Raw genomic sequence first — 12781 nt, forward strand, 5'->3', positions numbered from 1 at the left:
TTAGTGATGAAAAGGATAACGAAATCTGGCCCGTGGCGATCCCAGAGTCCCGCCGCCCCCGGAGTGGGGGGACCTGGCCAGGAGCGCAGCCGGCCAAGCCCTCTATTTGCTCTATTTAACGACACCCCCTTGTCGCTGAGACAGGGTGTCCTCCTACTGAGCCAAGGTTTCAGAGCTTCGAACTCCTTTGTAGTTTGAGGATGGGTTCGGGGTGCGGTGGGTTCAGGGGTGAGCGCGGGGCGGAAGGAGCCCTCCCCTGGGGGGTCGCGGGGCCCACGCCGCCCCTCCTCCCAGGGAGATGAGGCTGGGGCCGCCCATGCCCGTGCCCCAGGTCATTGTGGGGCTTCCCTCGCCTGCTCTCTCGTTCCTCACGTTGTGTGACGACTTCGGACGGTTCCATCCAGACGGTACGGGCCCATCCCCCCTCTTCCGTCAGGAGCCCTGAGTGGTGTCCAGCATCTCACCCGTGTGAGCGTTACTTGACGCATCTGCGGTGCGTCTGCCTTTTCCATATTTTTAGGTGATTCCCTGACATCACGTGATATGGTCAAAGGAGATGACCGTTTTTGTACTTCGACCACTTCGATGGCTCTTGATGCAATTCTACGGCGACGAGCTTGGCTTGGCCCGTTAGCAAGTTAGACGGACACTGGCTCGAAAGAGGTTCTCGGAGAGCTCGGAACCCCCCCACGCTCTGGTATTTTAATTTTACTTAAGGGATTTGGTGGCAGCAAAGCTTTCTGAGAATGGCGGTGACGTTTTGACTTGGGGTCAGATGCATGAGAGGAAGATGGTGAGATTCGAGTAGGTCCGTTGAGGGATGATTCGAATCGCCCTGGGATGATGTCAGCGTTGATGCCTCGAAACTGCGAATGGCCTTAAAAAGCACTTAAGTTCCTATTTTATAATTAACGTTTGCATGCTTCTGAGTTCGGGCCCAGTCTAGCCCTGAGTGGTGCAGGCTCGGTTCTGACGTGATGCGGTTAGTCTTTGGAAATGAGAGCACAATTTAATCACACGGGCCCGCCCTTCGGAGGAACCTTCCCGCTAACCAGGCACACAGGACGGGACTTCGACGGGGTGCGCCGGTGAGGCTAGGCACCCACTGCCTCTCAGGCCACCGCGGTTGTCAGAACTGGCGGATGTGCCTCCCCACTCCGGGTCATGTCCTGATCCAAACAGAAACTTGAATCTGCTTGCAAATGTGCATCTTCTTCCAGACTCCAGTCCAATATCCTATAACAGCTTCAGCTCCTTTTTACTAAAAACATTTCTATGTTTCTATGTGGTTTCCCTCAGTGGCTCCTTGTCTGAGGTTTATCTCATGCCTTCCTCTGAATTTTGCAGTCCCTGAATCATCAGAAATGAATCTCTGGAGCTGCCTCCACCTGAAAGGTTTCATTCCAAAGTTTTCACTGGATTTGAGGTCTGAGAAGGTGATAGAAATCTCAGGTCTAGGTTGTGAAAGAACCGTTTTCAGCCAGAGCACCATTTCCACCGGTGCCGCTTATTTTCCTTCTGTTTTATACAGACCTGGTCTCGCTCTGGAGCTTATTGGCTGAACAGAAGACGACACAAGTGTATAGTTTTCATGAGCAAAAAGTGTGATTGTTCATGATCGTATGTTACAAAAAAGAAAGATACAAGACATAGAGGAAGATCTCAATTTGTTACAACCAAGAATTAAAGCAAAAGTGTATATGCAGATTAACAAACTAGAAAAATCCATTAAAATCTAAACACGTGTTTTCTAGGTAGAGGGATTTTAAAGAACTTTTTACTTATTTTTCTTTTCCTCCACATATTTTTTTTAAAATAGAGATGTACTTATTGCTTTTATAATGAGAAAAATAAGGCTAATGAATCTTGGAATCACAGAGGAACACAGAGGGCTTAACGCTTTCTTTGTGTTTGGTACAGGACAGGAGATACGGAATCGGAGGCAACGCAAAGCAGGCCCTTTGCTTTTTCATTCCAGCTGCTTCCAGAGGCAGCCCCAGTGAGGACGTGCCTGGCACCATGCCACACCCGTGGCTTCCTCACATAGTCCGGCAGGAGTGACTAGCGTTGCAGGTCCTATTCTTTTGAGTGCCAGCCACGCACAGTCATTCTAGGGTCTCGTTAAAGGGTCTGCTTGAAGTGCGATCCAGCCCCTCATTCTTTTAAAAAAGAAGTTGAGTGTGAGAACGGACATGACGGGCTTGCCTACATTCAAGTACTGTTCTCAAATATCTATGTGAAACTACACCGTGAAAGGCCGGAGTCATAACTTACTGAAGTCCCCAGGGGGACCCTTGCTCATTTCACCCCCTTCCTTCTGCTTCCTGGGCCCCTCCGGGCATCTCCCTGGCAGTGCCGGGACCAGGGCGTTGCAGCGCCCACGGAGAAGCCCACAACTTGCCAGGATTAGAAGGAATAAGAGGTCTTTCTGCTCCTGTTTCTGCGGTGGGTGGATTTGCCCTTGGGGCTCCCTTTTCACTGACAGGCATAAAACACACTCGTGGTCTCCTCCTCTGTGGAGTCTCTGCGAGCCACGGTCTCCCGCCCCGCTGACCACCGCGGGGCCTCTCCCAATTCCCACAGCTCTCCTGGGACTTGAGGCAGAGCTGGAACAAAGGTCTTCTCAGCAACCATCGCCACTCGGGTCAGGATGTCCCTGGGCTGGACCGGGACCTGGGTTACCCCAGGCAATGTCGGGGGGTCAGGGAGTCTCCGCCCCTAGACTTTTCAGTACCTTGCTCTTCCCTTTCAACCCCATCTGGGGAGGAGGTCAAGAACCAACTCAACCCAACGTGTGGTGACAAAGGAGGCTGAAACTATTACCTCTCTCAAGACATGCTATTTGGGGAAGAAGACTGAAGCCAGTGAAGTGGGGGCTGATCACGACATTGCCGGCATCTGGTATCAGATAAGGGAGGTGTTGGGTGGCAGTCGATGTTGAAAATAATCCTACTCCAGCTCTGAAATCAGTTTATTCATTCATCACTTAACAAATATTTATTGAGCACCTATAGTGCATGAGGCACTGTGCATAACGAACAATACAGACAGCATCTTCACCCTCAGGGAGCTCCAGCTTAGCTCTGGACAAGCAATACATTACTCCATGAAATCAGGAGACTGACTTCCGTTGGTGGCTTATGAAGACAAATTCCATTTTATTTGAGTAGCACTTGCATTTTGCTCAGTGGTCTTGATATCTTCAGAAGTCACCTGCTCACACATCATACAGGAGCATTCTCTTCATGCTATTTTACCTGGTCCATAGAGCATGAAGTTGATTTTAAAAATTTTAATTTTTTAGTAAACGATGGAATAGGAGTTTGGTGTGTCTGGGATTTCCCTATTGGACACATCTGGCGTGTGTGTGTGCCCTACCCAGCATAGTTTCAGGTAACAGCGCCCTATTTGACACCTGTTGTTCCCATTGCCGATTGCACAGGATTGACCCTTAGCTCCCGGCAGGGGCCGGGGGTGGTTGGGGGGTGTGTGTGTGTGTGTGTGTCAGGTGACCCAGGCCTGGCCAATCTGATCTCTGCATCTCCTCGATCATAAAGACTAGTTCAGGTATGAACATGTGACCCACAGGCGTCCACACAAAACCTTTGCAGGCTTTCCCCCCAGTGTTATTGGAAAAGAATACTCTCTTTCCGATTGGTTTGCAGGCTGCGAAGAGCCCGCTTGGGAGTGTGGCCAACGCAGAGGAACGCAGAGACCAAGAATGAGAGGTTTCTGATACTGCTTCAGTGTTGCATTAGGTCTATGCATGGATTTTTAACTCACGTTATTCGGTGTATTTTGGAGAGAGAGAGAGAAGGGCAGAGGGAGAGAGGGAGATGGATTCAGAGTTTTCTGTTTTTCATCAGCCGATTTGAGTGGGTTTCTTTCATTAGCAACTGAAGGTCCTCATTCATTCAACTGTATGAAATTATTACACTCCAAGAGTATTTATTCACAAGAAGATGATGAACTGGTTGCCTGTCCACTAATTCCTTCCTTTTGTTGGACACGTACTTATCGTCTAGCCTACTGGCCACAGGCCCAGACCGGCACGGTTCACGGTGACCTCGGCGAGCAGCGCGGAGTGCCCAGGCCGCGGGCGTCTCGTGGCCATCTGGCCATTGTGTGCCGCTGAAGCAGCGGAGCAGCCCCCACCCAATACTGGCACACCCCTTCAGAGCGCCCCGGGGCTTCCCCTTGCTCCGGTTCTGGAGAAAGGAGAGACAGTGTGAAGTTCCGGCTGGATGACAAAGGCACAAGGGAGTGACTCTGCCCCTTTCGTTAGCCTTGTGGCTGATACAGAATCCATTTTTCTTTCAAGCCTTTCTTCAGGGAAGCCTGAAGGAGACAAAATCTTCCCGGCCCGGTGAGGACTTTGCACCACCTAAGACACGCATGGATCCCTTTGATCCTCAACTTTGAAATCCCAGATCTGCAAATGCCACACATCGTCACAGCCACTTCGCGAAGGACAGTGATAAACAGCCGGCCCGGCCCCACGGCAGGAGCTGAGGCTCCTGCGCGTCGTGAACTCCCTGCCAAGGGTCCCCATCACTAACAACCTCTGGGAATAGGGCCTCTGTTTTCTCACAAAATAGGTCCAGAAATGTGTCTAATAGGGAACCGGGCAGATAGGAAGGTATTCTGACCCCATGACACCCGTTCCCTGTGTCACATTCTTGTCGTATTGCATTGCTCCTTACTCACCTGCTAGTGTAAGGTGTAGCCGCTCCAGACAGAAAGTCTCATCTTCACATCTATATCCCGAGCTTTCTGTTCCACTCCTTTTTCAAGGAAAGTGGCAGATGTTCCCTTTATGACACACATGCTCATAGCCGTGCACACATTCACTAAACTCTGGCTTGAATATGCGTGTGTGTAGAAACAACACAAACCCATATAGAACTGTTTGTATATCTCTGTTGATAGATGATAGATAGATAGATAGATGAAGGATAGATATGGAGGGAGGGAGGGAGGGAGGGATATAGGGATGCATGGATGGATGGAAAGATGGATGGATGGGTGGGTGGGTGGATGGATGGATGGATGGATAGATACACATTAACAGACCTCAAATTAACTGAAACACACATCTAAAATTCTGCTAAAACATAAAACTAATATTGGGCTTGACTATGTTACAAGTTTTCGAAGACGCATGTATTTAAAAATAGTTTTGAAAAAATATATATCCCGAGTATGAACACTATTCTGGCATTAGGAAAACGGTCATGGATGAGAACTTTGAGGTCCCAGCAGTGACATAAGGCCCTCTGTCCAGAGGACTGTGTCTGAGTCAGGGTAGGAGGTGGTCTCACAGACCCCCAGGAAAACAGCTGCTCCACCTACCTCATTAGCACGACGAGACCCTGAAGTACTCAAATCTGAGTTGAGAACCGACCCTAAGGATCACTTCTTTGGACTGGCATCTTTGGGTGGCAGCGCATCAAGAGGGGACAGGGTATTGGTCAATGAACAGGGAGTCAGGCCCCTGCTCCCNCCCAGGGACTCTGGGAAGGATGTGTTTGTTATGCACCTTTCAAAACGTGCCGCTTTGAGCGAGAAAGATCTCCTTCTGAAAGTGCGAATCTCCCCCTCTCAGGACAAGTCAGAGGGCAGGCATGGTTAAGGTGCCCTCGCTCTGCACAGAGCCAATGCGGCGCCCAGAGCCGTGAAACCTCAGGACATCTGCCTCGCCATGAGATTTGCTCCCTGCCCCACCTCCTCGTCCCTGGCGGAAGAGGGAGGGCTGACCTGTCACCTCCCAGTGTGCCGTCAACCAGAAAACTACCCAAAGTAAAAGCTCCCGTGGCTGGAACAGATACCCATTTTTTAATGCTGCAATAAGTATCTCTTTCCAGTCCAAGGTTTTAAAAACTGGTTGGCCGGTTCCAACTTGGATGAAGCTGAGAGACGGTCTCGGGGTCTGGCTGCAATTGAAGGTCTTCGTAACTTACAGGACTTGTTTCCAGCAACACGAGGCTCTTCTGTTCCCGGCCACCAGAATTCGTTTGTACATACATCTGCGAATCGCAAAAACTCCCAAACAGTACAAAGGCTATCACTTTACACAAACAAAATTGGATAAGCTAAATCAGAATCCAGTTCCGACGTCAGCCGCAGGGCAGGTGGGTGTGGCTGGGACGCAGGCCCCACCCTTGACCAGCGGGGTTCCTGGGAGCTGCCACCACAGTAAATTGTTTTAAATAATTTTGTTTGTTTTTAACCAGGTCCATCCAGTGACACAAATTCAAGCTGATACGAGGCTCCTGCCCTCGGCTGGTCTCTGCGAGGGAGGGTTCGGCGTGGAGACCTGGAAATGACACACTCTGTCTTCCGGCTGCCTCCGACCCTGCGCGGGATTCTGCTTCGGCGACGGCTGCATTTGCTGCTGCTACTGTTGCTGCTACTTCTAGAGAGAGGTCTCCAGCAGCTTTGTCACTAGGCACAAAGCTGCTCACATCTTAGTGTCCTGGACAGGAGTGTCACCCTGTGAACAGCGGAGGAAAGAATGAGTTAGGAAGAGAGTGTGGGAAATCCTGACACTCGGCAGATTTCCGCGGGGAGGCCAGATCCAGCAATAAGTGTAACACCGGTAGAAGTGACGGTAACGATAACGGCATGTGCCTGATATAGTGTTTTTTTGTTTGTTTTTACAAGCATCAACCCGTGTATTCCTCATAAAACAGTATGAGTTAGGTACTTCCTTTAGCTCTGTTCTACAGGTGGGGCAATTAAGGCACAGAAAGGTCAAGTGACTTCTACTAGGTCACACAGCTAGGAAGTCATGGAGTCAGGATTCAAAACCAAGGACCAGAGCCTGAGCCCTCCACTATTCGGTGACATTGCCTATTCCTTGACGCCTGGCTTCCCACGTCCTTCCTGCCCTAGCTTCTTATCTACAAATTCATTCCCACTCCGTTTCATCTCCCTGTTACACTGCTCCAAAATCTTTGGTGGCATAAAATGCAAAAAGAATGGAAAAAATCGAAAACAGAAGACAGATACTTAAGTTAATAGGGCAGGAAAACAGTTATTTATTCAACATTCATCCAAAAGTACTAGTTTTAGCTCCTTCTGGGATGAGCTGCACCAGGCCTGACCGCCAGGAGTTCTCTGGTTGAGAAAGAGGCATTTATGAATGCGCCCAAGCGCCAGGTGGCATGCGCTGTGGGCCCCGGAACGCACTACGCTGAGTGTGCGGTGGCCCCGGGTCTCTGGGGGTGTTTGGCACTGGGGCAGTCGGGGAGGGCCTATGGAAGGCCGAGGTTCGGCGGGAGGATTTCCAGCAGCAGTGAAGGAAATCCCAGTTGTGGGCGCAGGGGATGGAGGACGCATTGCGCCTTGTGGAATGGGGGGTGCTGTGCGCCCCATCACGGGGGAAAGGGGAAGACTCAGCATGCTGAGCGGGGTGCTCTCAGGTGGAATCAAAGGTTTCGGGGGAGGAGAGTAGCCACCGAGACAGCGTTTCCAGGATGATGGATCTGGCGCTAACGTATAGGCTGGGTCTGGAGCCCAGGAATTCCATCAGGACTGGGTGGGGATTGTAGAGCTAAGGGCGGGCAGCGCTGGGGCCACAGCAGAGCCGCCGGACAAGGAGGGACAGTGGAAGGCACTAAATAGGAAAGTCCCCAAGACCCGGGGAGCGACGAGGCAGGGAGGTGGGAGAAATGGAAGCACCTCATTAGCACAAACGCCTAAGGGTAACAAGGGAATCTGGGGTTCAGGCGGAAGACACCGGAAGACACGGCAGGCAGGACGGGTTCGGTCCTGAGTGCAGGCGGCTGGCAGGCATCCAGGCGCCCGGCCAGCTGGGGCTGGGACATGGGGCCTGCAGGTGAGGTCCAACCCTAGGGGTCAGTCACAAAACAGAGCCGGAGCGTGGGAGCCGGGGCTGAGGACAGAATGTGGGGGTCTTCTTCAGGACGGGAGGCGGGAGGGAGGCTGGCCGGGCGGCCCTGTGCTGGCAGAGAGACGGGAGGGAGGCGGCGTCAGGGGCGGGTCGCCAGCGTCAGCCCCTTGGCGGAGGTGGGGATGACCAGTCTTTGGTGGCACCTGTGAGCTTCAATTCTTAGTGAGAAGCGAGATCACAAGGGGAAGCAAACGAGAGGAGACAGAGGGATAGGGGAGGGGCTGTGGGGAGCTGAGCAGGCCTGGAGGGAGGGGGGGCTAGAAACCCAGAACACGTGGATGGAGGGGAGATCCCGAGGGTAAGCCCTCACTAAACTGCAGACACACTCTACAAGTGTCCTGTAAAAATGTCCGGGAAGTGGTATTGGGGGGAAGCCAGATCACAGCAGGTGGGGGTGTGTCTCAGCAAGGGGGGGGGGCCTGTTCCCGGATTCACGCTCCCAGGGTCTGAGGCAGGCAGGGCTCTGGCTGCTCTTCCCTTCAGCCCCCCGGGAGGGGAGGTCATTTGCAGAGCGGGAGGCGCCGAGGGAGGGGTGACCAGCAATGTGGGTGAAAACAGGCTGACGGGTGCAGGAGGAGGGTGTCCAGGCAGCTGGGAAGATGGATGTGGCTCAGCCGGGCTGTAAGAGTTCCCAGTAGACCCAGGCGGCATGGCTTTGTCAAGTCCACCAATGACACGCAGGAGGCGTGGCAAAGAAGGTGCAGGGACAGTTAAGCTTTGCAGATTAAGAGAGAGAGCAGGTCAATGGGAAGGGGGCAGTGAGGGGGCGCCCAGGTGGCTCAGTCGGTTGAGCACCCGACTCTTGATTTCGGCTCAGGTCATGACCCCAGGGTTGTGGGATCGAGCCCCAGTGAGGAGCCTGCTTAAGATTCTCTTTCCCTCTGCCTCTCTCCCCCACTCGTGTGTGTTCTCTAAAATAATTTTTTTTAATTTTAGAAAAATAATAAATAAAATGAGGGCGATGAAGGTGCAGGGTAGCACTGAGGTGCTGGCCACGGGCCAGGTCCCTGCGCCCGCCCTGGGTGCTCAGTGTAGAACAGGTTGGAGGCTGAGGGCAGGGCTGAAGAGGGAAAGCGGAGGAGTGTGTTCCCAAGAGAAGTGCAGAGACACAGGCCAAGAACTGAGGCTCAGAGACCCGCCCACTTGACCGGGAGGGACAAGTTAGCAGGTTATACGGGCAGGGGAGGCCCAGGGGCAGGTGGTATCTCCTCAGCTGAGGGAGAAGGAATTTTCAGTCCAAACACTGAGAAACCCAGGGGAGCGCCTGGGAAGAGCAGCAGAGCCAGGCAGTCAGGAAGCCGCACTTCCCGCCGGCCCTACGAAGTCTTAAGTGCTGTCGACTGTCTTGGGTGTCGCCGCTGGGTACGTTTACCTCTGGCATCGCCTGCGGGCCCTGTGCGGCACCGCGTCCGGACTGAGCGTCTGGGAACACGTGCTCCGTGGGCTCAGGGTGGGAGTCGATGGGGCTCAGCGCCCTCGTTCTGGGGCACTCTCCCAGCAACACAATCCCGAGTGCTGTGCTCGGATGCAGCCGGCCTGCTCCAGGACGGAAGGTCCCAGAACAGCTCATTCTTTAAGCACCAAGTGTTAAAATACTCGTGAGGGGCTGTGTCACAGGCAGCTAAGCCTCCACAGAGCTGGGGCCTCGGGCCTACGGAGGCGGCCTCTCCCCGCTGTCTCAGAGGGGTCGCTCCGTCCTCTGTGCCTCACCGAGTGCTGCCGCCCCGGAGGGCCCCAATGCCTGTGGGTGCTGTTCACGAACTCTGTCTTCTCTGTCATCGTTACTGAGGGAGAAGCGAGGGTGGGAGTCAAGGGGCCTCCCAGGATAAGGAACCTGCGACGCGCAGAGATGCGGCGTGACGGGGAGCACTCTGATGACTAGAGCTGGTGTCCGTCGTGTCAACACTGAGCTCGGTGACCTTGGACAACTCATGTCCCCTCTTGGAACCTCTGCTCCCTCCTGTCTAAAACCAGGGGGTGGGATGAAGGGTCAAAGTGTTGTGCCTCGGCAACAGGTCAGGAGGGGAAAGGATGGAGAGGTGCGGGGGGGTGGGGGGCTACTCTCTGCGACCCAGGCTCTGGTCTGGAAGAAGAGTGCTCCTGCGGGTGCGGGCCTCGGCTCCCTGGCCAGGGCTGTCCGACGGGGGGTACGCAGGTGACCCGAGAGGTTCCAGGTGAGCCTGAGCCAAAGTGCCCAGAGTTCCTGCAGGAAACCTCTACCTGAGACTCCCTGAAGCTCTTCCCCCGAGGTGACTTCCTAACCCTTCAAGACCAGAAGATGCTGCCAGCGAGACGGGAAGCTCTCCTGGTAAGACGGCCGCCTCCGGGCCCGAAAATAAGATGTAGCAGCCATGGGCAGGTGAGCCCGTGGACTCAGTGGCCTCACTGTCAAAAAGAAGTGAGGATGTGCGGGGAGCGCCTGGGTGTCCGCCTTTGGTTTAGTTCATGACCTCACTGTTCATGAGTTCGAGCCCTGCATCAGGCTCTCTGCTGTCAGCGTGGAGCCTGCTTTGGACCCTCCGTCCCTCTCTCTCTGCCCCTCCTGTGCTTACACACACTCTCTCTCAAAATGAATAAGCATTAAAAAAAAAAAAAGGAAGTGAGGATCTGAGGCATGTGTTTGCTTCTGGACACCCGGTGACGATCCCCGGCTGACAGGACCAGATCCTGCATCTAGAACAGATGGTGGTGGAGAAACGTGAAGCATCTTTATCTGACAGCCCAGCCGCGGACGCTCAGTCCCGCCTCAAGAGCCTCTGGGACTCATGCCTTCTTCTCTCCAGCCTAGTTTGAGTGGGAATAAGGCGAGGGTCCCTGGTGAGTCCTCCCGCCCCCAAACACATCAATCCCTCTTATGTGTCTACTGGTGTCATTCAAGGCTATTTCTTTTGCATCAAGCAGTTTTCTCACTTCTAAAAATTGATTTGTTCATTCAACAAATATATTTTTTAAGAGCTACAATGTTCTGGGTTCAGAAGCAAGTGCTGGGAATCAGTGAGGGGGGAAAAGTAGAAAGAGATGATGAGAAAATAAATAAGAGCGTATCAAACAGTGCTGTGCACCCTGATGGCAGAGTGGAATAGCGGGTGAGGGTGGCCAAGTGGTCAAGATGCGCCCGAGGGACATCCGAGGGGTGGGTGGGAGGGTCCCAGGTGGATGACAGCCGGGACAGCGCTCTGAGCGGGAGTGAGCTTGGTCTAGTGAAGAACAAAATAACCACTGACGTGGCTAAAGCACAGTGAGGGAAGGAGCAGGGACGCCTGAGAGCAGCTGCCCCTCACGCAGGGCTCACGGAGGGTCCGGGCTTCGTGCACCAGGAGCCGTGGGTCAGGGGGCGGCAGGCACAGCGGGCCGCGTACCCAAGGACACGTCCGGTCCCAGCCCCCAGTGCCTGCGAACGCGGCCTTACTTGAAACTGGGATCTTTGCTGATGTAATTAAAGGTGGATTTAGGGTGGGTCCTACGGCCAGTGACCAGTGTCCTTCTGAGAGAGAGGAGGAGGTTTGGGGACGCACAGAGCCAGGCAAGACCACGTGAGGACAGAAGCAGAGATCAGAGTGACGTGTCTAGAAGCCGGGGAAAGCTGAGGATTGCTCACGGCTGCCAGATGCTGGGAGAGGCCAGGAGGGGCCCCGGGGTTGCCAGCGGCCATCAGAAGCTAGGGGACGGGCACAGGACAGGGCGCCCCCCGAGCCTCCAGCGGGAGCCAACACTGCCCACACCTCCAGAACTGTGGGAAAATACAGTTCTATGGACTTAAGTTCCCAAGCCTGTGGTGATTTGCTACGGCAGCCCCGGGAGACGAATACAGGAGGGGAGGTAGTAGATGCTTAGCCAGGAGCAGATGGTCTACACACACACGTGCACGCGGTTTCTCCTCTGCTTGAGCTCTGCGCTTCCCCGGGAGAACCCCCTGCCCCCCGCCGCCTTCTTCAGCGCGCGCTCGCCTGAGCTGACGGACCCTTCATGTCTGAGTCCAGGGCCCTGCCTCAGTCTCCACACGCACCCAGAGCACAACAGACCTCCGAGTGGGCAGGAAGGCGGAGACAGCACGAGACTGTCCCCTCACCATCTGCAACGGCCCGTCTCCGCCCAGTGCCTGTGCTCCTGCACGCGTGCGCCCGTTCTCCAGGAGTGTGAGCAGCCCCGCCCGCCCCGCCNCTCGGTCTCGGGGGCCTCGCTGGGGCTACAGCCTGGCTCTGGAACGGCCCCCTCCTCGGCCTTCCCCTGCTCGCCCTCTGCTCCCCCAGGGGGGCTGGGCGGGGCCTCCCCGGGCGCCTCCCCCGCCAGCGGCGTGGTGTCTGGGCTCCTCGGCCCCGGCTCATCCTCTCCATTTCCTGCCCCCTCCTCCTTCACCTCCGCAGGCTCCTCCGGCTGCGCTCCGGCTGCTTTCTCCTCTGTGGGGCTCCCGCGCCCGTTGGCGGCCTCCTGGGCCGGCTGAGCCGCCTCCTCGTCAGAGCCCCCCACGACCTCCTGGGGGTGCTGGGCGTCCTCCGGGGCCCGGCCCTTCTCCTCCTGCTTCTCGGTCCTGCTGGACGGCCTCCTCAGAGGCGGCTTCTCCTGGGACCCCAGCTCCCCTGCCGGCCCCTCGCTGGGCAGCGGGGACCCCGGGGCCTTGCTCTTGGCTGGGAACACGTCATCCCCATTCTCTTCCTTGGCACCATTCTCCTGGGAAGACTCGGGGGCCCTGAAGCCTCCCAGGTCCCCACAGTCCGACTGAGACCTTCGGAACCGCCTGGAGGGGGGGCGCCTTTTTATTGAGCCCCTCGTCCGCACCTGGGGGAACGCACAGAGAAACATCACCCACAGCCTGTAAGGAGGCCCAGAGGCTGTCAAAGGTCATTTGACTTCCCAGGAGATACCCTG

At 55.0% G+C, this 12781-nt stretch overlaps 1 protein-coding gene and 1 long non-coding RNA gene across 2 annotated transcripts in view; one reads left to right on the forward strand and one right to left on the reverse strand.

Moving 5' to 3' along the window:
- Positions 1-6634, forward strand: part of LOC144229706 (uncharacterized) — a 7212-nt gene extending 578 nt beyond the window's left edge. Inside the window, exon 2 of the long non-coding RNA XR_013334565.1 lies at positions 6234-6634. This is a non-coding gene — a long non-coding RNA (uncharacterized LOC144229706). The remainder of the gene's footprint in view (positions 1-6233) is intronic.
- A 1066-nt stretch (positions 6635-7700) lies between these two features.
- RCSD1 (RCSD domain containing 1) overlaps positions 7701-12781 on the reverse strand; it is a gene marked incomplete at its 5' end in the record, with an annotated part of 17667 nt that continues 12586 nt past the window's right edge. The window contains 3 exons of the mRNA XM_077761763.1: positions 7701-7853; positions 9626-9749; positions 11985-12691. Coding sequence (XP_077617889.1) covers positions 7701-7853; positions 9626-9749; positions 11985-12691 — 984 coding nt within the window. The remainder of the gene's footprint in view (positions 7854-9625; positions 9750-11984; positions 12692-12781) is intronic.

The sequence above is a fragment of the Crocuta crocuta genome, unplaced genomic scaffold (assembly GCF_008692635.1).
Source record: "Crocuta crocuta isolate KB4526 unplaced genomic scaffold, BGI_CrCroc_1.0 scaffold243, whole genome shotgun sequence".
Lineage (NCBI taxonomy): Eukaryota > Metazoa > Chordata > Mammalia > Carnivora > Hyaenidae > Crocuta > Crocuta crocuta.